The sequence below is a fragment of the Melospiza melodia genome, chromosome 3, assembly GCF_035770615.1.
Source record: "Melospiza melodia melodia isolate bMelMel2 chromosome 3, bMelMel2.pri, whole genome shotgun sequence".
NCBI classification, from domain to species: domain Eukaryota; kingdom Metazoa; phylum Chordata; class Aves; order Passeriformes; family Passerellidae; genus Melospiza; species Melospiza melodia.
This window is the reverse complement of record NC_086196.1, coordinates 106,379,093-106,402,001: the sequence shown is the minus strand read 5'-3', so window position 1 is coordinate 106,402,001 and position 22,909 is coordinate 106,379,093. Positions and strand designations below refer to the sequence as shown.

At 35.8% G+C, this 22,909-nt stretch overlaps 1 protein-coding gene across 25 annotated transcripts in view; it reads left to right on the top strand.

Moving 5' to 3' along the window:
- Positions 1–22,909, top strand: part of NRXN1 (neurexin 1) — a 679,465-nt gene that overhangs the window by 75,878 nt on the left and 580,678 nt on the right. For 17 of the 25 annotated variants that reach the window (XM_063152505.1, XM_063152473.1, XM_063152486.1 and 14 more), the window contains exons 3-4: positions 3,367–3,384; positions 7,976–8,005. The exons of 5 other annotated variants lie outside the window; for them this stretch is intronic. In XM_063152505.1, coding sequence (XP_063008575.1) covers positions 3,367–3,384; positions 7,976–8,005 — 48 coding nt within the window. Of the gene's footprint in view, positions 1–3,366; positions 3,385–7,975; positions 8,006–8,769; positions 8,834–22,909 lie in introns of those variants that run through there. 3 more of the 25 variants (XM_063152476.1, XM_063152491.1, XM_063152494.1) reach the window with 2 other exon arrangements.

Sequence of the window (22,909 nt, the reverse complement as noted above, 5' to 3'; positions counted from 1 at the left end):
GTTGTGCAGTTCCTCTGATTTCAACTGTGTCACACCAGATTTAAATCAAGTCAGTATTTGGCTCTATATGCACAGTCAACAGATTACACTCATAGCACCAAGAGCAGACTTTGGCTGGAGGAATTAGGTTGCAAACATAGAAAATAGCAGGGCAATTAATTGTTTTTGGTGGTGGTCATGGGGGAAGGTCTTGGAAATAAGGATTTACAGAGGATAAGAACTCTCTAGTTCTTCAAATGAGGAGCTTGGTGCAATGTGAAAAATAGAAAAATTCCCACATCTCTTTGAATTCAGGATGCTGAAGAGAAAGTCACCTGTTTTCAGGGTCAAAAATCCTTGGTATGATCAGATGGTGCAGAAAAGGAAAGAGCTGCTCTGTGCCACTGCCTGCAGCATTTGGGGTTGGCATTTTGGGTCCTAAAAACCTTGGGTTTCACTGCTGCCAGCAGAGCTACTCAGTAAACAGTAAGGTCCCTCAGAGTGGATGGATAGAAATGTTGGTAAATTCAGTGTGTGGCTGAACCATCAGCACGTACAGAAATGTGTAGTATGGCTCTACTCTCCTCCAGGTACAGAGATTTTACACCAATGCAAAACTAATGACATAAATGCAGTTACTCCTGATTTAAATGAGGAAATTTTTGTTCCCTCTGAACTGTGACTTGATATTATACATGGCTTTTAATGATCTTTCTTTTTTTCCTTTTTTTTTATTGTTTTGTTTTATTTTGTTTTTTAAGAGTGGCTGGAGTAAGCAAAATGAATAAAAAGCAAGGCTAGAATTTGAGCCTTTTGGTTTCTAAGATTCTGCTTAGAAGAATAAGCCATGCCTAGAAAATGGGAATCAGGAAGGCCAAGTGAAGTGTTAGTGATATGGAAATATATCATCCATCACAAACAGCCTACCTTAATTAAAGTGCTCAATGCTAATCTAATGTAAAAGCCTCATAAAGTACCATAAAGAAGCTGAACTAATTTTTTTCTTAGATTGCAAAACTGTTTAAGATGTTTTAACTTACCATGACAAAAACCTGTGGAGGAATGAATTTTCATTGCTGTTTACCAGTGCAGAGGGTTTGGCTATATACACTGTTTAATTCAGAGTGGGAATTTGACTTTTTACATTTTATTTAATTCAAAATGTTTTGACAGCTTGACTTGCTATCACTAAAAGTTTAATCAGTCAGACATTTAGGGGAAGCTGCTCAACCAGTATAAATCTTTCTGGTGAAAGTCACAAAAAAGGCATACCAATTATTGCGAAGAGGTAGGACTCATGATATAAAACCAAATATGCTAAACCGTGTAACCAGATGGGTTTAACCATCTGATCCTGCCTAAGATGTCATTTTCAGAGCCCTTTTCTTTGAGTCTCACATCATGAGGAACTGAACTCAGCTGTCAGCTGAGTTCATATGCTGGTTTTAAAGCATCTTCTTAAGCTAAACATGGCCACTAAAAAGAATGCCATGGCAATGTTGGTTTGCAATATACAAACACTGTGATAACCAGAATTAGATGAAAGAGCCTGGAGTTAAACAACAATTGAAAGAACTAATTTATTTTTCATTGAGTTTGGTGGGGTTTTTTTACTTAGAGAAAGGAAATTACTGCATGCAGTTAAAGGTAGAAGGTTCTTCCAGAAAAGTTTTGCTAAGAGCCACTCCGAATATCACATTTTTAGCACAAATATCATATCCAAATATCACTATTTACATTGTATATAGAACATAATATCTTTGTCTTGTGAAACTGGATGTTCTTCATCATCTCAGTGAATTTTATTCTATTTCTTGTTATAGAGTGTCTGAATGGAAAAGATGAATTATAATATCCAACTGTATAATTAAACCTTTAAACCCTTATTATTCATCATTTATAGCAGTTATTATTTTTAAAGTGGTAAATTTTTCAAATTATTTGTTGGAATACTGTTGAGTTTTGATGACCTTTTTCATTGTTTTCTGCATTAACTTATAAAGGCTTTTCACTATGATAAGTCACACATTCGGAGAGGAAATCACTGTGCTTAAAAAAATATCATTAAGCCCAGTTCTGTGTAACTTGTTTTGTTATTTGTTTTTTGGTTGCAATATAGCACAATTAGTTTAAGGCATTATTCCTATGGGATGAGTCCATGAGAAATGACCAATAATGGCAGAACTGGCCTTCAGTTTTCACTGGGTTCTGCATGCTCCCTCCCCAGGAAGAGCTGGTGGAGATGGCATAAACTGCAGCAGCAGATCTCCCAGGCAGTCAGACTGCTGTGCTGTCAGCCTTCCCCATCTCTTTGTTGGCTCCACAGCATCCATCTCCTTGACTTCTCTGATGGTTTTCCTTCATTATTTTACCTTTCCCATTTTCTCTTCCCTATCCCCTCCTCAGTCATGCTCAGAGAAATACTCCCTCAAAATCACCTTCCCAGTGGAGTAGCTGAGGACTATAGGCACCAAAATGAGTTTTAGGACACTGAGCCTGTTTCTCAGCTTTCAATTCTGTCCACTTTATTAACTGAGACTCATTTCTTAGTTCCCTTTTGCTTTGTAAGCTTGGGGAGAACCTTCTTTCTTGTGCTCCATATTGATGTTTGGTTGGGTATAAACAATGGTAAATGTTATTGCTTGTTGATAGCAGCCTTAGGCAAAATGCCCTTTAACTGGGGGGCAGAACCCATCCTTGGCACTGGTGTGGCCTTTGCTGACTGTACCAGGCAGAGAATTGATTAATTTTTTGCAATGTGCAAGTTTCTGATGCTGACCAATTCTGTAAGACATGATCCAAAAGTTCTGACTCTTTCCACCCAGTTTAAATTCTACTTTTTTTCCTGCTGGATTTGGAGATTTGACCCAATGACCAGAGTGCCTCTCTAATGACTGCAGGATCAGCCATGCTGCCTGTGGTAACATCTTCACAGCACGTTCAAGAATTTAACTTATCTGAAGTTTAAAATCATCTACTTCATAATCCAAGAAAATTCAGAATGGGAAAGTAGTACCAAACGAATTTAGAATCCCTATCACAAATGACTGGTGGTTTTAAAATATACAGTTACAAAGTCTTACAAGAAGACCCTCTGATTAATAAGTAACAATAATAATAGTTGCATGTACAAAGAGCTGCACTAAATCCTTTACAATATTTGCACTTTGGCAAAGAGTATTTTGTTTCATATCACATACATTTTGTTAAGTAGAGGAAACACTGCTTCCCTGGTGCTTTTGTTTTTCCCTCTGGATTGTAGCAATGGAGCACTTGCATGTTGTGTTTGATGCCTTGCATGAGTAAGACATGCAATGGCAAGTTCCAGTCTGCATGCTGCTTAATGAATGTTTTCCTTTTCTCTCCTTCCCTGTTATGTGCTTACAGAAGACAACTATGTGGAAGGTGGGTGCTTTCTACCTTATTTTCCTAAGCTCTTGTTTTTCCCCTCTGTTCAGTGGGGTTTTCTTTTCCTTCTGCTTAATGTTATAAAAGTTCACATATCATTCAGTACGGTAAGTTGTATTTTCCCCTGCATAAAGGCATACAAGTTTATCGAATAGATGTGATTTATTTTTTCATACAGAACACAAGCAAAGCTCCTTGGCCTTATTGCTGTAATTCCAGAATATCTCCACTGAAACAACAGGATTTGTACTCGTGTGACTGATACCGTATCCAAAACCTCTCTGGAGATTTGCAGGACTGATTTCTTCTCATGTTCTGTATGAAAAACACTTCAAGAAACTATTTATCCCATCGATGTGGAGCCTAAACCCTCCCAATGAAATAGAAATGCATGTTAAATTCCTGTCTCTTAATTGCTTAGGAAAATGGAAAGCGCTTTTCTCTTTAATACCACAAACCTTGCTTATATTATATCCTTTACAGCACAAAGCTTTAGGAAAAGAGGTTTTCTGTCTAACTTTTCAGCATAATGCACTTGCCTTTGAGACACTGTGAAAGAAGCAGCATGTGATTTTAATAATTGAGTTGGTATGTAATTAAGTCCCTTTAAAGAAAGTATGGCATAGGGCAGTGGAAACTAAGGCACAATGCCATCTATCCTGAATATTGGTAAGTAAGTCTATTAGCTGGTAAAACATTCAAATATATGATAGTTTTAAAGTCTTTTTGCTTATAAGCTAAAAAGTACAGGTGCTTTTTTATCTACAAATGTGTTTAAAAGTCTTTCTGTGGTGAATCTTTGATACTGGATAAATTATTATCTATTTGAAAAAATTAGTTTACCGATCTAGACTGAAAAAATTTGCTTTCATTCTATTCCATTCCAATATTTTAAAAGCTATTTTAAAAGCAAGGAGTTTGTAAACTAACTCATATGCAAAGTGACTGTCCTGGCATGACTCTGACCTGGCATGCTCATGTGAGCCACTCTGGGGCCTGAGTTCGTTCAGGTTTCAACTCACTGTGAGCCACTGCCTGTTCAGGGGTGATTTTCTCAAGCCTTGAAGTGCTGGTGCTTCATTTCTCTGTGCTGCTGTATTCAATGGTGAAGGCAGGTGCTCAGATTTAGCACATAGATGATGCTCTGCAATTTTATTAATATATATGTTTTCCCAAGGAGAAGCAAAATTCAAATAATTCTGGTGCTTTACTTGTGGGCACTGTCATGCTCATACACGTCAATAAAATTTCATTTTCAGTGTGAGATAAAAATGTATTCAGCAACACTGGAATAGAAATTCTAGCTGAAAAACATAAAAGCCTAGAAATAACTACCTAATCTTGTATTTGATCTGTGCATAAAACTCTTACTGGTGTCAACATGAGTCTCAAAATTTGAATTAGGTTCAGTATAACTAGATAAGGAGGTTCAATTGCATTTCACATATTCATTTATGCACAGCAGTAGAAGATAAAGCCTGGATAACTGTTAATCCAGACTTTACCTGAACCTAATTCTTAAAACTGCAACCTTAAATTTATTCCAACACAAGTCTGGATACTTATGCATACATTAAAGTTACAAAGCATGAATAAGTTAAAATGGAAGCATAGAATTGTGTACCAAAGCATAACTTGAAATCTGAGCTAAAATTTTTCATCTTTGATCTCTGTGATATCTGAGCATCTCTGTAATTTAGGCGACATAAGCAAACACAAATATGTAATATTCAAATTTGTATGTACTTCTGGTAAAAAAGGCTGTTGTTTTTTCATTTTACTGAATTTGGACTACATTTAGTACCTTCACTGCAGGTTTATCACATTTAAATTTTGTTTTGGCCTGTGCTCTGCATGGAACTCACATACCAAACTATGGTATCCTCCCTTCATATCCTCTTCCACTATCCCACCCTGTGCTCCTTAACCCTCTCCTCTGAGAGCCAAGTTCAGGAGAGAGTTGGAGTGGATCACACATGAGGGATTCCTTCTAAATCTTGAATTCCTAATTCACAAAGAAATTGAAGTAATGGTGCACAAATGAGTATTTTCAATGTATGGGAGGTCTATATGTGGCTACCTTAAGGATAAAAGTTCCCAGGTTTATTAAAAGCAGACTTTCATTTTGAAAATCTAGCAGTGATTCCTCCCATGGCAGATTTAGCTGTATCATTTTAAACCCCTCTGTGGAATGAACAGGTGCAGTACTAGTAATGCTTCACTCTTCAATAGCCTTCACCCATAGATTGCAAAAATATAAAATAAGGTAAGTATCATGTGCCTTTAGCAAGGGAATAAGTGACCTTGCTGCTTGCAAATAAAGTAACACAAAGAGTGAAACAAAATAAAGTGTCTTGAGGATTAGTACTGAATTTTTTAATTGGTAGATGTTTGGTTTGAGCAGTGTATATGTTTTACATTCACTTGCCTGCATTTTTTCATTGAATAACACTGAAAATGACTCTTAAAATTCAAGAAGTTTTTATGATGTCTTCAAGAGGTACTTCTGCTATTTACATTTTTTCTTCAAATTATGTAAGAGTCATCTATTTGGAACTGACCAATTTCACATATTTTAACTAAAATAGTGATCACTATCAAACAGTGATGATCTGAAGTTAGACTTTTATTTAGTTTCATATAGCTATGAAGTTCATATGTAAATGTGAGATAGTAAGAGATCACCTTTTTTACATTCCCCTGGGAGACAGGGCAGTGATTTGTTTGAAAGATCTTACATAAAGTAGTGGCTGAAAAGTCATAGTTTCATTAAAGAAAAAGATGTAATGTTCAACTAGTTTCAAGTTTTCTTTAAATACAATTAGGGTCAAGTCAAAATCTGAGATTTCTTGCTATAGTTGCCAACACCAAAAGCTAAACCACAAAGATAAATTAATCAATAACAAGAAAAGACTGACACTTCCAAAGGCCATGTGGCAGGAGATCCAGGGAAGGACACCCAGCCCTAAAAGAATGAATTAAATAATATCACCTGGTCGTTATGCTCTGTGTATTCAGCAAGCCTCTCTTGCAGCAACACTTACAGAGAAGGAACACCCATGAAAACATTTCTATTCTCTTTCACAAGCTGCAGACTGCCAGTTCAGCTGTGTGATGCTTCCCAAGCAATGCTGATGCAGGCATCCCTTCAGGATCACAGTCAGCTTTCATTTACATTGCTGTGAGCCCCAGGTAATCCCACCAGCTGCAGAGCTCCGTATTTGGAAACAGAATTTATTGCACAAGAGATCAGGCACATCAGGCCCTTCAGTTTAACTACACATCTAAAACGAGTGACATTAAAAAGCAATAATTCAACAAAACCATTGTTAGACTACTTGGAACATCACTTGAGATTTGGAACTGATAAGAGAAGAATCATTTAGACTGATTGCAGTTGGGAGTATCTTCTTTGAACTACCCCCAAGTAGCGTGAGTCATTTGTGCACCTAATTTTCTTTGTGAATTAGAAATCGCAGAAACTCTCTCTCTAGGAAGTCTGCTCTCCAATAAAGAGAAGGATATTTTATTGCTCATCTTCCTTGTGTGAATTAATTTCAATTAATTGCAATTAAGAAAATAATGTATGGCTTTTTTGAGAAGAGGAGCACATTTTACACATGAACAACCAATAATTCCTGAAATGGATCCTAAACCAGCTAAATTCAACAAGAATAAGTCTGTTTTTTAAATCAGACATAAAAAATGAAAACCCTTCATATATCTAAGAAAAATATTCTCCCAACATCACATTGTATTCAATGAGATTTAAGTCTCATTTTATTATCATGATTAAAAAAGATGAATATTTTTCCTTGAAGAGTAACAAAATTTGGCTCTGGATGAGTGATTATCATTAAGGACATCTGCTTTGAAATGTCACTAGACCTTTTCTGGTGTAATGGGATTTCATCTCACAATATAAGTATAAAGCAAAATCTATTTCTCACAGATTGAAGAAGTAGTTGCAGAAGCTGTCACTTAAATTTTCTTTATTGCTATGTATTTTATATTGCATATGTAATAATTTGCCTTCTCTGGAACAAATTCATTCTACTGTCATATTTCACACAAATAAGGAGACATTCTTTGCATTATCATTTCAATGTGATGAATAAATTTTATTTAATTACCTGAAATGCTCATTTTTATGAGGGGAAAAAGATCAGACCCAGCCCATTTTTCAGGTTTAAACTTCTCCAGGGTTTAAACATCATTTCACATGTAGAGGACAGGAAGTCCTCTCAGCAAAGTGTTCAAAGCAATATAATCAAAATATGATAAAGACAGACAGATTATTAAAGGAATTGGTTGGATTTGAAAGCATTTTATTATTTTCTGTCAATGCAAATACTGCACAGAAAAAAAATACACAACAAAACAGCACCCAGTGTTTGAATTGCAGTTCTGTTACTTGTAGCCCAAAGCATTCCAACCAGTGGTTGAAAAATGCTCTTTGATTTCCCTCTGTGATACAGACATCTTATAGGAAACAGATGCCTGTCACAAAACATTTTTGTCAGTGTGACAACACCACCTTCCCGTGCTCCCTTGTTCATTGCTGACTGTGCTCTTGTTTCCCTTCAAGGTCTGGCGCACCTGATGATGGGCGACCAAGGTATGGGCTCTGTTCCTTTTCCACTCTGCTTTCATTGTTTCTTCTTGTTCTGTAGCTGCTTTGAATCCATCACTGCAACCGATGGGCAAATGCTTGAAAGCTGTCTTTGGCTGCAAAGAAACACATGGTTTTAGTCACATCTTTTTCTTGTTTCGTTTTTTGGTTGTTTTGGTTTTTTTTTTTTTTTTGTTTGCTCCGTAAGCTTTTGTCCTTCCTGCCTCCTCAACTCCCCCTCTTGCAAAACAACTAAAAAGAGGTGAGAGAAATAAGAAAGTGATTACAAAAATTCTGTGTATTGATCAGAAAATACAATTATGGGTGATTCTATTAAAGATAAACAGAGTGCCAGACCATTCTTCAGATAGCCCCTGAAAGAAGATGCTCCTCTTGTAACGTTGTACACATTGAAGAGTCCATTTGCATTAATGCATGGCTGATTGGAAATGTGCAGAAAGCACCTGCTCCTGGCTTCTGGAATGCTGAGAGTACAGTTTTGCTACCTAACAAAACCAGTGATTTTTTTCCTCCTAACCATTGTCCATGTTACCTTTGTGACAGTCTTTCTTATCTAAGCATGGGTTATTTCTGTGTTTCTCTGCATGTACATGATTGGGAAGAAATAAACTAAATCCCTAATATGTCACTGATTGCATCTCCATTTGTCTTCAGACACTTACCTTAGACTTTGTCTCTTCATGTTCAGATACTATTGCATTTACATATACTCATGACTCTTACTGTTGTTTCTCTCCTCTTCTTTATTCTCTTTTTGTCTGGAAATGCTTTCTTCATGGAACCATTTCACCAAATCCATAGGTAAAAGTAAAGGTATTACATGATTTTCTTTATTTTTAATGCCATCAGTATACTTTAATGTATGTAAAAATAATGCAAGTGAATGTAAAATTTTTGCACTGATAACATGAGGTAGGTATATTCTCACAGTAAATATTACATGGATATCAAGGTAAGGATAATTATCCTAAAGTACAGGCTGACCATTTTCTAAGTTTGTTTCCTGGTTTTGTGAGGGATGTGAAACTTTGGCAGTGATAAAAGAGGCTGGAGCTCTAGAAGTGTTCATGATGAAGTAACAGCCACATGTTGAGGTATGCCTTTTTCTGTTCTCAAAGAGCTGCAGTCTAAACCACCAGACACAGAAAAAAAAAAAAAAAAAGAAAAAGAAAAAGTGTGATGTTGTTCAGTAGAGACTCTCTGGAGATAAACTGTGCAGGGTCAGTCCTCAGCTTGATGTACGTCTTACATGGGAACAGCACTAACTTTAGCAAGTCTTTGCCCTGAGAGTTTTCTTTCATATTAATCACTCGGAGTGTATCTGAGATAAGAATTGGACAAAGGAATGAGGAAGAAAAAAAGCCAAAGAGAAGTGTGGGGTTTCTTTCAGATTTTTTTTTTATTCTTTTTGTTTCTTTATGTAAAAAATGCCAGCTGTGTTTACTTCCCTCCTCCCAGAGGAAACAGTGCAGTAGGGGCAAGGATTTTTTCCTGTATAAATAAACATCAGGTTTTGCTACAAGGACACTTGTTCACAGGCACTGTGTAAATATATTTTTATGATAAGAAGGTGGTGATTAAAAGCCATTTAATCTCTGTTACATATGATGAATAATACAGTTCTATTCATCTTAGCCATTTGTCAGGGTTGCCTATTCTTTGTATAAATCAGAAATCCAGTCTGCATGTTCATACTTTCCTGACTAGTTAAATTAGAAACAAACTTCGAGGTTTGTTGGTGTCTTGGCTGATTTAGTGTTTCCATACCTAGGAAGTTCAAAGACTGTAAATACAAACCTGTAGTGTCCCTTTCCTCCTCATATCTGCCTCCCTGGAAAGACTCTGTACCTGTATAGGTGGGAGACCATTTGTGTGTGTTCTGGAGGTCTAAGTCTTCTTCCTTAGGAAAAGTTTTAAGCAAGTATGTAAGACAATCTGTTCATTTCTTTGTTTTTTCAGATAATTTTGTTTTGTTTGCTATATGACTGATCCTTTTGTTTCTTGACAGTACATAGTATGTGTGATTTCCTCATTACTTATTATCTTATCCTAATCAGTAGATATCTTGGCTGCAGCTGCCTTAAAATTACATTTTTTAGTAACTGAACATTGACACTATAGATAATTTTTTATTAATAATGCACAATTACTTTTCTAGATTGTTCTGTACACAGAAAAAATTATGTAGTATGTATGGCACCAAAGGGTTTACTTTTGTATTAAAGAAGTAAAATAGAAATATTATGAATATTTATTATTAATAGTAGCTGATATGAAGAGCAGATTTTTAGCAAAACATAAGTTCTTCTAGTATTTTGCAACATTTATACTTTCATATTTTTGTTTTTTAATGTTTAACAACTGTATTTTAAAAAACTTACCTGTATGTATTAGCTACGTTTAATTTTCAGTAATGTGCCAATTAACATAATTTAAACACCAGTGACCAATCATCTAATCATTTGACTACATTTTACCTTTCATATCTTGATTTTTATTAGATTTATCCACTTAATATAGAAACAATCATTGCTGTGTTTTGAGAATCACAATACTTCTGCACATATAAGGTTGTATATTTGTTCAAACTGACGGAGAGGGTTTATATGTGTGCCAACTCCAGTTGCTTGTAACAGAAAATATCCCCCAATGTTGAGCCATATCCTGAACCAGGAAAAAACAGCCTCATTTTGTTGACTGTCCTGAAACTTTACTAATATCAGCTATTGAAACCTGTGGCTTTGAAACAGTTGTGATAACACACATTGTAACACATGGCAATATAAAAAATTATGAGGGTGATGGAAAGGAATGAAGGGAAAAAAGAGGAAACTCCTTTGTTATAAGTTCCATTTCTTGAGAGGTATGCAAGGGTAGTAATTGGAAAATTATGGGTGATTATATGATGAATTGATCATATTTTGGAAATATAAGCAATAAAATACTTTTAAGAAGCTTTACAATGTAATCTGTCCTGAAGAGTATAAATGGCTGAAGTATCACCATCTCCTTTATTTGTGTAAATATTCTTTGGGATACTGGAAAAGGAGAAAAAGAAAAAATCTAATCAGTGTGTCTTCATAATTAGGACAGGGTGTTAACAAGTAAGGACCTGGTGTTGACAGAGGAAGGAGAAATGTGGCAGCCTCTCCAACTGGACAGTACTAAGTTCAGTACTATCTCACAATGCCCCTGATGTTTAACATTTAGCTGTAAATCTAAGGTGGGATACCCTGGGTAATCTCCCCACAAATTACTCCTTGTAGATGCTATACCTAATACTAGGAAGATCTGCAATCTTTTATTTCTGTAGGCATTTGTTTATTTTCTGACAAGCACCATATATTCAGAAACATTTAGGAATTCCATTTTCATCCCCTGGAAATAACTGACCTGTATAGAATTTTAGCAGCAGCGTTGTCACAGCTCTGATGGTGAAAAGTCATAGTAAAGGTAAGGTTTGTATATGGTGTTGATGTTTTTACTTGACCACTTGAAAATGTTACTCAGAGCAATTTTTCAATTCAGAGCAATTATTCAAGCAGATTTAAGGATTGCTTTAATTAGAAGCAGTCCTTAAATCTGCTGTTCATAATAGGCAGATTTGTTTGCCCCCAAAAAATTTGTGCCCAAACAAATTTTCTCTGCTCTCTCCAACTATTGGAGGTGGTCTAATAAAACCATTTCCACCTATAGGCCTTACCTCATCAAAGTCATGCAGGATTATTTTGTGATGAATAGTCATAAGACTAAATTTATATGGCAACTAATGCAAAACACTCCATTTCTTTACTTAAAAAAAATCTCATCCTCTCCTTTTCATATTCTCTATTTCATATTCTTTTGGTGAACAATGAAAGGACTTTATAATTCACAAACTGTAAGAATGACGTGTAATACGTTGTTTTTATACTGCAGTTCTCTTAAGCCTATTCATATTTTTACCTATAGTTTTTTTATGTAATTATTATACTTTTGACTATATTACTCATACTGTACCTAAATACTATGTTCATACTCCTGTTCTATTATTTTAGTGATTATGTGCAGCTTTAAATTATACATGAGTCACTCAGGTTCATAAAAACTATTAAATATTGGCTAGCTGAGCAACAAGTGTTTCTACCAAAAAATTGATAGTACAACTGCAATTTATTGTATTAGATTGCAGGCTTTTGATGTGCTAGTATTTGCTTTACTGTGTATAAATTCTGAAGAAAGACTTCAGAATGGCAATTTATGTATGTGTCAACATCCTTGACAAAGGAGGGAAACTTTTTTCTTGCACATGCTATTGCACAATACCTGTGACACCACTAATTTTTAATTATCAATCACACAACTGATTTGACAGCTGGAAAAATAGAGCATTGAAAAATAAAAGCAGTTTGTAGAAATTCTTAAACAATCATGAGCATAAAAGTGGCATGTTATAGCTAAGTAATTATGTGATGCTTGTGTCAAGCAACACAAATCTCACCTTGTGACAGTAATCTCCCCTAACATCCAACTGTCAGGAATTTGGTCATTAACCACAAGTTCATCTTACTGGAATGACTTTGATTTTTTGCTCTGGTTTTGAAGAGCTAAGATGGTCTTGGCTTCTTGCACTCTCATTGAAACACCTGTCCCCTCCTCATCTGCTGCTGTGTGTGCTCTTCCGGGTGGGCCTGAGAGACACCCATAGCCCATTCTTCCCTGATCCAAGCCCCCAACAGTCCAGAAACCCTGTAAATTCTTTGGCACAGCCCTGGACTCGAGCTCAGCTCCTTATTTTTGGCTCAGTGCCCTGTTGACATGGACTCAGTTTCATGGCTTTTGCCTGGCAAGCACAAAACATGGATGGAGGGCATTCCTGACTCCCTGGACTTGTTCACATGGTTATATATCCTAGGTGATAGCAGCTGGCTGGAAAGACTCCCTGCTAGAAGCAAAGTGAGGTAATTTAGGGGTTTGACACACAATGGGGTGTCCAGGGTAGGGGAACTGAAGCTGTTTCTAGGTGACATTACAGGAGAAGAATGGATAACTTGAGCTTCCCCACTCAATGTTGTAGTTGCTTCTATTGATAAAAAGGAAAAAATCAACAAGGTTTAAAAATTTAACCTCCACGAGTCCCAAACATTTTGAAAGTCTTGGAAAATTTACAAAATTATCAGCATAAGAATTAAAAAAAATATTCTCTTTAAAACTACCATCATTTTAATGAGAATTACAATTTTTAAAATAAATTTATAGACTTTAAATATAAATTTCCTCAAAGAACTCCAAAGAACAGAAGCTATACATCATATTTCTTCTATAATGACTTCTTTTTTTTTCTAAGGAAACTCATCAGTATAGTTAAATAGAGGCTGCTGTTCACCAGAACTATTATAAGTAAGTTTCTGTGTGTAACTCATACCCCCATGCTTACAAATGTATGTTCCAATAAATATTTGTACTATCCTTATATTTATATGGTCAATATGTTCCAATTTTGGTTGAATATCATAATGAACTAGACTAAATGTTTATTTTGATGCATCGAAGCAAGTAATTTTCTTGCACTTCAGTGAGTGATACCCTGCAACCCTGGAATATTGGCATTTGAAGCTGCAAATCCAAATTTATGTTGGATTATGATCAGTAAAAGGTCCCCAAGAAGACAAAAAATGCAGCAGAAGATGGCTGCTGAAGAAGTTTTCTATCTGAAGCATATGGCTCAGAAGAAACCAATCAACATCAGGAACAGAAATGCAAATTCTTCCTTGAGACCCACACACTTGAAATTCTATCTGAGATGACTTATTCCTCATCAGCAGTATGAAAAGAAATTGTAAAACCTGTCACAAATATTAAAAAAAAAAACTTTCTGAAGAAAGGGAAACATACTTATTTTTAAAATAAAATCACCACATGGTAATGTCCAATCCACAGCAAGAGTTCTAGTGCCTTACCACCATGAAAATAAAGAATTCACCATGTTCTGAGTCATTCTGATGTCACTCAAAAGGATCATGTAACGTGTATGTGTTTTTCATAGACTTCCTATGGATAAGAGGAAAGACAACAAATGTGTAACTCTGGAAGATTTGATGTAAAAAATGTTATATTTGTAAATGTGTAGATTTCTGCTGGGTCCAGTAAATATTGTAGTATAGTACATATGCAAGATTTTGGCTTCCTCAGCACAAGGCGCCACTTAGAGCACAGGTTTATCCAGAAGATGGGTATGCTGACAGAAAACCTTTCAAAATAATATTAAGTTCTTTCAAGATGAAAGATGTGCATTTCAGGCCAAAAAGTATGAGGGGATTTATTGGGGATAGAAAACAGTTAAGCTGTCAATCTGAAGAGGTAAAAAAAAAAGAATCAGCAGGTAAGCAATAAAGAAATAGGAAAACTTAGGATTTCTTCCTTAAAGCAAACATTTCTTTTAATGTAAGTGTCAATGTACCTAGAAAATGAGAATTTAAAGCTGCAGTGGTCTGTACTTTTGCACAGTGAAATTCCATGACAGTTTTATACATATCACAGACATTTCCAGTGAAACAGGTATTTGAGAGAAGTCTATTCCTTGGATATTGGAAAATCCTTGAACCTTCTTGTGAGCCAAATACCTCAGCAGAGTGACACTAAAGGTTTCAGTTTCACCCTAAGATTGCACTGTGTCTTCCTAGGATGAAATTCAGTCCTTGAAATCTACAAGAGCAACTAAACAAATGAGCCCAACAGAATCTAATTTCTGTTATTTGAATGAAAATCAAAAGTAGTTGGAAATTACTGTACATCTCAGAACAGAAGTCTCAGCTGATTTTAACATTAATCCAATCAATCATGCTCAGTGGAGTTTCACCAGCTAAGTGGAAAGAAATTAGAGCCCCAAGGAAGAGTATTTGCAAACATCTCTAACATTTGTCTACATGCAGGATGACAAAATTCTGGACTAAGCTTTATCACAGCTTCTAAAGAATCTAAATCTAATGAAAGTGAAGAGATCTTAAGAAGACTGCTCTAAAATTGTACTGGTATAGCTGAAAATGGGGACTATGCTCTTTAAATGCACATTGTAATGATATTTTTCTACTGAGAAGAACTGCCTGCAAAGGAATTGAAAAATATTTAAATATTCAGGTCAGAATCAATCATTCTTGTAGAAATAAGAATGCTGCATACAAATTTTTTAACCTGCTCTTTACAGGAATTTTCTTTGGTGGTAATAACATGCCAAGGTACTTAGAAACGACAAAAATTTAAGTTATCAAGTCGTCTTTAAACTCTTTTAATTTAAAAAAATATATAATTTACACTGGTACTACTAATATACCTCTCTCCTGATTTTCAAAGACTTCTATAACCCTGATGTTTTTAATTCCTCAAAGGTGGTTTTCTGTATTTACTTCAGGGTCCACCTAGAGCAATTAAGCAGAACAGTGAAATTGTGCAAAGAACTGGGAAGTTCAGGAGCATACAGGAAGATTCCCATAGGAAATTGTGGAGCATGGAACGTGGACTTTGCTATGAAATCATGATCATTCTTTTAATGGTTTTCATAGATACCAACCTGTATCCAGATATAGGGTTTTTTCTCAGACTTGGGAGCAAACAAAAGTGACTGAATCTTTTTATTGAATGAATTTATTCTCATGAAAGGAGTCCTTTCTTCCTCATTAAATCTATATTCAGGGCAAAGGTTTTTTTTTCTGTTGGCACCCACTTAGAACAATTTTCTGATCAGCACTGCATTTCATTTAAAGGCAGTTTTTGTAATTTGCTGCTATGACTTAGAAGTTCTGGTACTTTTATTTTTTTCCCTGCTCAAAGTAGACATTTATCCTTTAAAGAAAGGAAGCATCTGGACTGATTCACTGGCAACTAATAAAGCTGTATAGAAGCAACATTGGATAACAAGAGGCTACCAGAGAACACCTGGCACTGCTGGCATCACAGCCTTGACTTCAGTAGCTTCTCTGTCTTGGGGGTGGGAGGAAATAAAAGCAGCTGGGTCTAATTCCTTTCATCTGCCTTTTGCATATTCTTCAGACAGAGGGGAGTCTGCCTGGAAAGCAAAATTCAGCATTGAGTGAGTATAAGTCTGGAAAATTTTCACTGGGGTTACCCTTAGCTAACAGGTCTGTCCTGAATTCCATTATCGTGAGTCATGGTTATTCCATTTTCAGGAGTATCCACCCGAAGGAAAGGAAGCTGAATATCTTTCTGTGACCATTAATGCTCTGCTTCTGAAGCATCTTTCAGCTGACAAAAACCTGAGAGGTTCCTGAGGACAGCTGCATTGGTACTTAGGTGACCCCACTCCCAGCCAACAGTAACATCTCTCTCTAGAACTGGAAATCAGGAAGCGTTTCCTTCATTTCCTACTTCATTGAACCTGAGTTATATCAAAAGGTGCCAGATAAGGGCTTTTGATCTTAGGAAAAGGGCATTGCAGGCCTTTTGCTGGTAGTACAACTTGGTCTTTTGATTTTCTCAGTTAATGGCTCTGCTTAACCACTTGGTCTTACAAGGTACTTACAAAATACATTTAGTATTTCTACAAGTCCATAAGAAATATTTTTTAAAACCCCACCAAAGTTGTATACATACAAATCACCATTGAAAACTATGTTTGCAGGCTGTGATTTTACTACTGAAGCTGTGCAAAAAATTAATTTTAAAGCCAAGTGCCTGTTTGACAAAGCTATTTGCACTATCAATGGATGTTTATTTAAATGGGTACTGATACTATTTGTATTAACTGCAACTACTGACTAGTTGTTATCTAATTTTCAATTTTAGAAGAGTCATTTGGCTGTGGTTACATTGAACTCTAGCACTACTGTATGTTTATATCCTCACAAAAGTGATGGGAGATTTCAAAGTGTTCTATTTTAATTTAATCTTCATTTGCCTAAACACCCCTATGTCACTGGGGTACAAGTAGTAAACTGGTGCTTTCCTTTCATCCAAATGCATCTGAAAACCATTAATTTTGTGGTTATCCCTCTAAGTTCTTAAGTTCTTACATCATTATGCACTTTCAAACGCAAAAAAATGCAGCTGTGACAGTATCAGTCATGCACTGATATTTTTTAATGTCCTTAGCAGGTTTTTTTTGTCTCTTTACTTCTCTGCAGTGAATTATTCAAATAAGAATACTGTCAATGACTGTGACTGTGTTATCATACTGGAAGAAAATTTATATTTCAGAAAAGAATAATATAGAAGTGTCTAAGTGCAAGATTGGACCAACAAAGCTAGACTTGGAAATTAGCAATTCTGTGTGATTCTCATGCAACATATTTATCTGTATAGAACTGTTACACATCTTATTCATATAGGAAAATCTGTGGAAAATATAGGAAAATATCTATGGCAAACTTATATTCTGAGCATTACACAAAGCTACCTGAGTCCCACTGTTAGTCTACTGCTGCATACTTCCCCAATGCAAAGAAGGGGCTGTTCAGGCTACTATGAAGAGGATAAATTCCTGTATTCCTTTTGAAAATATTGGGAAGCACTGAATACATGGAGTAAAACACAGTAAGTCATTCACAGTTCTAAAGGACAAATTCCTCAACAATTTATATTAACATATCCACATTTACCATGCCTACGTGGAGCTGCATTCAGGATGTAGTCACATTAGCAGGTAAATAGAACCTGCTGCACTTCATCACTTTACCTCTCAGAAATGGCTCTATCTCAGGTTTTATAATGCTTTATATAATGACAAATATGTAATAAAAATCACTCATATGTCATTATGTGTCATTTATTCTCTCTTCCAGGAAAACACATGCATTTGATATTTATCCAGTGTTCTAAAATAGCTGATAGTCTTACACCTTGCTAACAAGACTATTCATTTTGGTTGTCCCTGAAATTAATAGGCTTGTTAAAGGAACAGGTTTTTTGAGAGTTCTGCATTTATCAAGCTGTTATAAAAGCAAAATGAAAGTTTAATTAATATTTTCCTTTTCAAAACACCTAAAAGATCTGTATATCAGCCCTATAGCTTTTAATAAGTACATATAACTCTCAGAAATGTACATATATCTAGGTCATGCTAATTATCCACCTTGGGAGGCAAGAATGTGCCTATACTCCTCTACCTAGTTGGCATACTCTTGAGACCCAAGTCAGAAGAGCAGGCTTCAGAAAGTCTAAAAATACATTTACTAGGTTCTTAGCCATTAAACTGCTTAAAGAGGAGGTCTCTCATGTACTGGCTGACAGCCTGTAATTTCTATTATGCAGGAAATGAGACTAGATAATCAAAAACAACCTTTCTGGCCTTGAAGCCTATGAATCACACAGAACAGAAAAATTACTGTGGCAACACGTAAGAAAATTGTCAGGCATTAAAAGAGTCACAGCATTTTTGCTTTATTAGTGGCACTTTTATCAGGTTTCTTGTGTAGATGGGATTATGTGTCAATGAGCTCCCCCAAGTCAAGCCCTTATGGACTAACTGGGAAAACCATCCAAAGCATTCCCTCAAGCCAGGATGTACCATGGAAACTGAAACATATATGGAAGTGTGAATCAAAGGAAAGTTAATCCTTCTCAAACTTAAATATTTTGCTGTGGTTATTTATTTTGAATACTTTGAATTGAATACTGCAGTTAATCTCATATTTAGGAGCGTTATGCTATTGAGTATTTTTGTTTTATACAGGTTCTCATAACACATTTGCAACAGGCTTTGGAGGTCTTTAAGTTATACTGTAAGAAATGAGCTTACCTTGTCATACAGTGGCTGCTACACCAGATAAACCTTGGGCAAAACATTGCTGTGGATTATTTGTGCAGCAAAGCTGGAGCTGTTCATATCTACCCTTTTATAAAGGGAAAAATGCTGAAAATTAAATGAGAAATAGAAATTGTGATTGAATCCAGGAAATGTTATAAACTAGAGGGTACACAGTCCCATAAGATTGCTCTGAATTAGAGAGAAGAAAGATTCAAACTTATAAGACCCAGAGTCTTTTAATATAAAGACTGAAGTCAGCATTCTAATATTTAGTTTCTCTTTGAGCCTCACCATTCAAATTTATATTCACTGAGAGTTAAGTAGTCTTTTTTAGTTGTAATATGCTCACACTAAAGGAGAGGACGGAATCATAGGCTACTTTATTGAAGGACTTATTATTCTACATCAGAATTATCTTTATTCATGAAGACTTCAAACACTTTCTTAATGTTCAGTTTTACTGTAGCTAGGAAAAGATCCTGTTATTTGCTGAAATTCAGGAAGACAAATGGGACTATGTTGTTTCTCTCAGAACACATGAAAAAAAAATTAAGGAGTTATTTCATTCAATGGATTTAGAATATTTCTAGTTTAAAAAAATTCCAAATCTTTCCCTGGTAATACATGTTGACTATCAGGGAGGAGGAGGAAAGCCAATTTTTTGAGATATATCTTCTATGCCTCATTAGTGGTGTTCAGTTACACACCTTGTAGATTTAACAGCCTCTGGGTTACTAACATTTTACTGCTTGAAATTTATTAATACAATGGGTCAAATATATGTACAAGCAGCTAAATATGGGTCATTGGGAAAAATGAAAAATCCTATTCACTTGGATGGGGAAAAATGTCTCTCCTACAGATTTTTCTTTATTCTTTTATGCACTTATTGTTGATATATATTATGGAAGCATCTCTATGTGTAGCTAAGAGGAGACCTCTCTTTTGGAACATCTGTCCTTGTTTTCTAATCTACCTCTGTGTCCTCAGTGAAGCTGGTAATTATTCAGCCATCAGTGAAATTACTGATTTTGTGGGGGAAAGCCATAGGGAGGTGGCATAAGGAATTCTGATTCAGACTGAGAAGTGGGATTCAGATAAGGAAAAGCTGATTTCTGTTTTTCCACGTCTTTGGATTGTGTTCAAGCAATGCTGGTGTGTTAGAGAAGAGCAGGCTTCAAATATGTGGCAAATCCATGGCTGTGGTTCCTCCTGTGCTGCTGCACGCTGAGTGAGGGCACTTCAGAAATTCTCTGAGCAGCTTCCTTCTGTCTCAGTGTCATCCCTCAGAACTGGCAGCATCTGGTATTCCCAGAGAATTAATTTCTGGGGAGTGTTTGAGAACAGGGCATATTAAAATGTCACTATGAGGATGCTGTCCTATGTTTGAAGGCTGATACAGAGGAATTGACAGCTAAAAGCTAAACAAAACATTAAAAAAGCCATTCCAAGAACAACCCTAGACCCCCCAGCAGTTATAATTAGGTCATTTTGTGTAATTTATGTTGGATTATAATATTCAGATTGGTTTAAATGAGTACATAGGTCAAAAGCACCACACAATCTCTTTTTCCTTTACATTTACAATGTATTTTATATTTTTTCTTATCTTGTGTTGTGTCTGTTTAAAAGAGACATTGTTTAGCAGAAAGTGATGAAGCCCTGATGCTTTCATGGTTGCCCAGTGCCTGTCATTCTGCTGACGGACTGAGGAAAACCTAATTGGCAGTTAAAGCATGAACTTTCTGTACCTCAAAATAAGGTTCTCAATTCCTATTTTGCCTGTGGTGCATCTGCTGACAGCTTTAGCAGATGTTTGACTATCAGTGAAGTGTGGTCATGACTGTTGATGTGGTCAGGCATGTTATTTAAAAAAAAAAACCCTCTTTCCAGTATTCCAGGATGTGTCTGATTCAAAATCTGGTTTAATTTGGTTTTAGTTACTCAACATGGAACACCTTTGACTGCTTCAGAGTTTGAGTTTATTGTAGTGGGTTTGTCTGCAAACAGGCACTAGGAATGAAACCAAACAGACATTAGTGCCAGATTGGGATGGTTTGGAAAGAGAAATTTATCAGCAGTAACACAGAGCAAGAAACAAAGGGGAGTAACTTTGAATGTTGTCAATAGGTTTGTATTTTTTAAAAAAAACTTTGCAACTTGCATTTGGGCTGTTTTCCCTTCTGTTTTGTTTTGGTTTTGGGGTTGTTTTTTGGGTTTTGTTGCTGTTTGTTGTTTTGGGTTTTTTTTAACTGAGTAATAAACAGGGTTCCTGTGGTCTAAGAACAAAGCCACTGCATCTGTGGAGACCAATGAAATACTAATTGGATTACAGGTGTGCTTAATTATCATGCACTGAAGGTGTTCAATTTTCCTGTGATCAAGGCAGTTGTGTGAATATGGACTGCAAGAAAGGGTTTTTTTCCTTATGCTAAGTGAAAAGCTCAGAAAATACAAAAAGGATGAGTAAAGCTGACAGGAACTTTACTAAAACTTTATGCATCTCTTTTCTCTTGTTTTTTTTCCCTAAAGGACAGTGTTTTTCCTTATAGTGTGAATATTTAGCATTCTTTTGAGAAGCATTTTGCTAATTAAATACCTGTAGCACCTCTAGAGATGCTTGCAGCGTGGGAGGACAATGACTTTTGGCACAAGGCAGTGAGAGCAGCCTGTTCTGGGTTATTGTATTCAAAACTTTTCTTGGAAATTAAGGCACTAAGTAGAAAACTACGAGGGGAAACTTCAGTGTCCTGACATTTAAACCTGATTCTAGACAGATTTGAAAACTACCTGTGTTTGTGAAGTCTCAAAGAAAGCAGGAAGGTTCTGAAGAGCCATAGAAGTACAGGCATAAAAGATTTTATTATTCTATTCTTTTCTCTACTGACTGTTTCTCCCTGTTGCTAGGAGAAAGATAAGGTAACTGCTCCCAAAATTTTAAGATACCATAGCTATTTCCTGTCAAGTGTTTTCTCCTAGGACTGACTGTTCCAATACTCAGTAGGGCCCAAAAAAATCTTTGATAAAGCCAACCACTCATACTTTTTTTTTCTCCTTATATTCTAAGGTTTAGGAAAGGGCGAAGTTAAGAATGGGAAGGTAAAAGAGCTGTTGCTGTGGGAGTGGATGACAATTTAGAAGTGGAAAACCCAGACCTGGCAATCCTTGGTCCTGGCTTGGCTTGAGAGTGTAGAGAAAACTGCCTGAGAGTCCTGGAAGATGTGACTTATTCAAGTTCTCTGGTTGTTCATTTAGTCTTTAAAAAGAAGAACCCTGCTTATGCATTTCTGTCACTTTTGATGTGTGATCAGAATTCAACAATGCTACATTTCTGTCAAAGGCTCTTCAACTCCAACGCTTCCATATCTTCAATTTTCATAATTGATTTGATAACAAAATTACTTAATATTAAGTTCATGACAATATTTTTCAAGAGAAAAAGGCTCCCTTCAACCATTCTCCTCCCCTCATTACTGTATTTTAATTCCTCTCCCGGAAAGTCATATTAAATATTTAGTCTATAGACTTGATTTGATCATTACCTGTACATCAGCAAAGAATCTTTGCAAATACATTGAATTAAAAAGAGCTGTATGTACTTTAGCATGGATGATTTAAGACCAGTTGAGGACAAGGATATTATGAAGGAGATCTATATCAAGAGGAAGGTTAATGAAGACAAAACCCCAAGACTTCTAGGTCTTAAGCAGAGGTCTATAATATTTGCCTAACAAGATTAGGTCCAGGGGCAAAACTAAGTAGCATAGTGCTCAGAAATAATCAAGGAGGTGAAGGTAAAAGAAGGAAAAAATAAGCAAAATAAAGCATAAGAGAGCAGAAAGAATTTTGCCTCTGAAATCAGCAAGTGGAAACAGTCAAACCCAGTTTTATTTTATACCTTTTTTACCAATGACATGTAAATAGATCTTCTGGCAATTTCCACTAAAATTTCTATTATGGTTTGTGTATTTAAGCCTTAACTAAAGATAAATAGATCAAATAACCTCTGATTCCCCAAAACATGAACATTTAGTTATAGCTTTTTAAAAGTGGGAATAATACCTAACTCTTACATGTGCTATTAAGTATTCTAGATGCCTATTCCATAACCACATTATTCTTAGAGTTTAAAAGACCTTGAAGCAAAAATG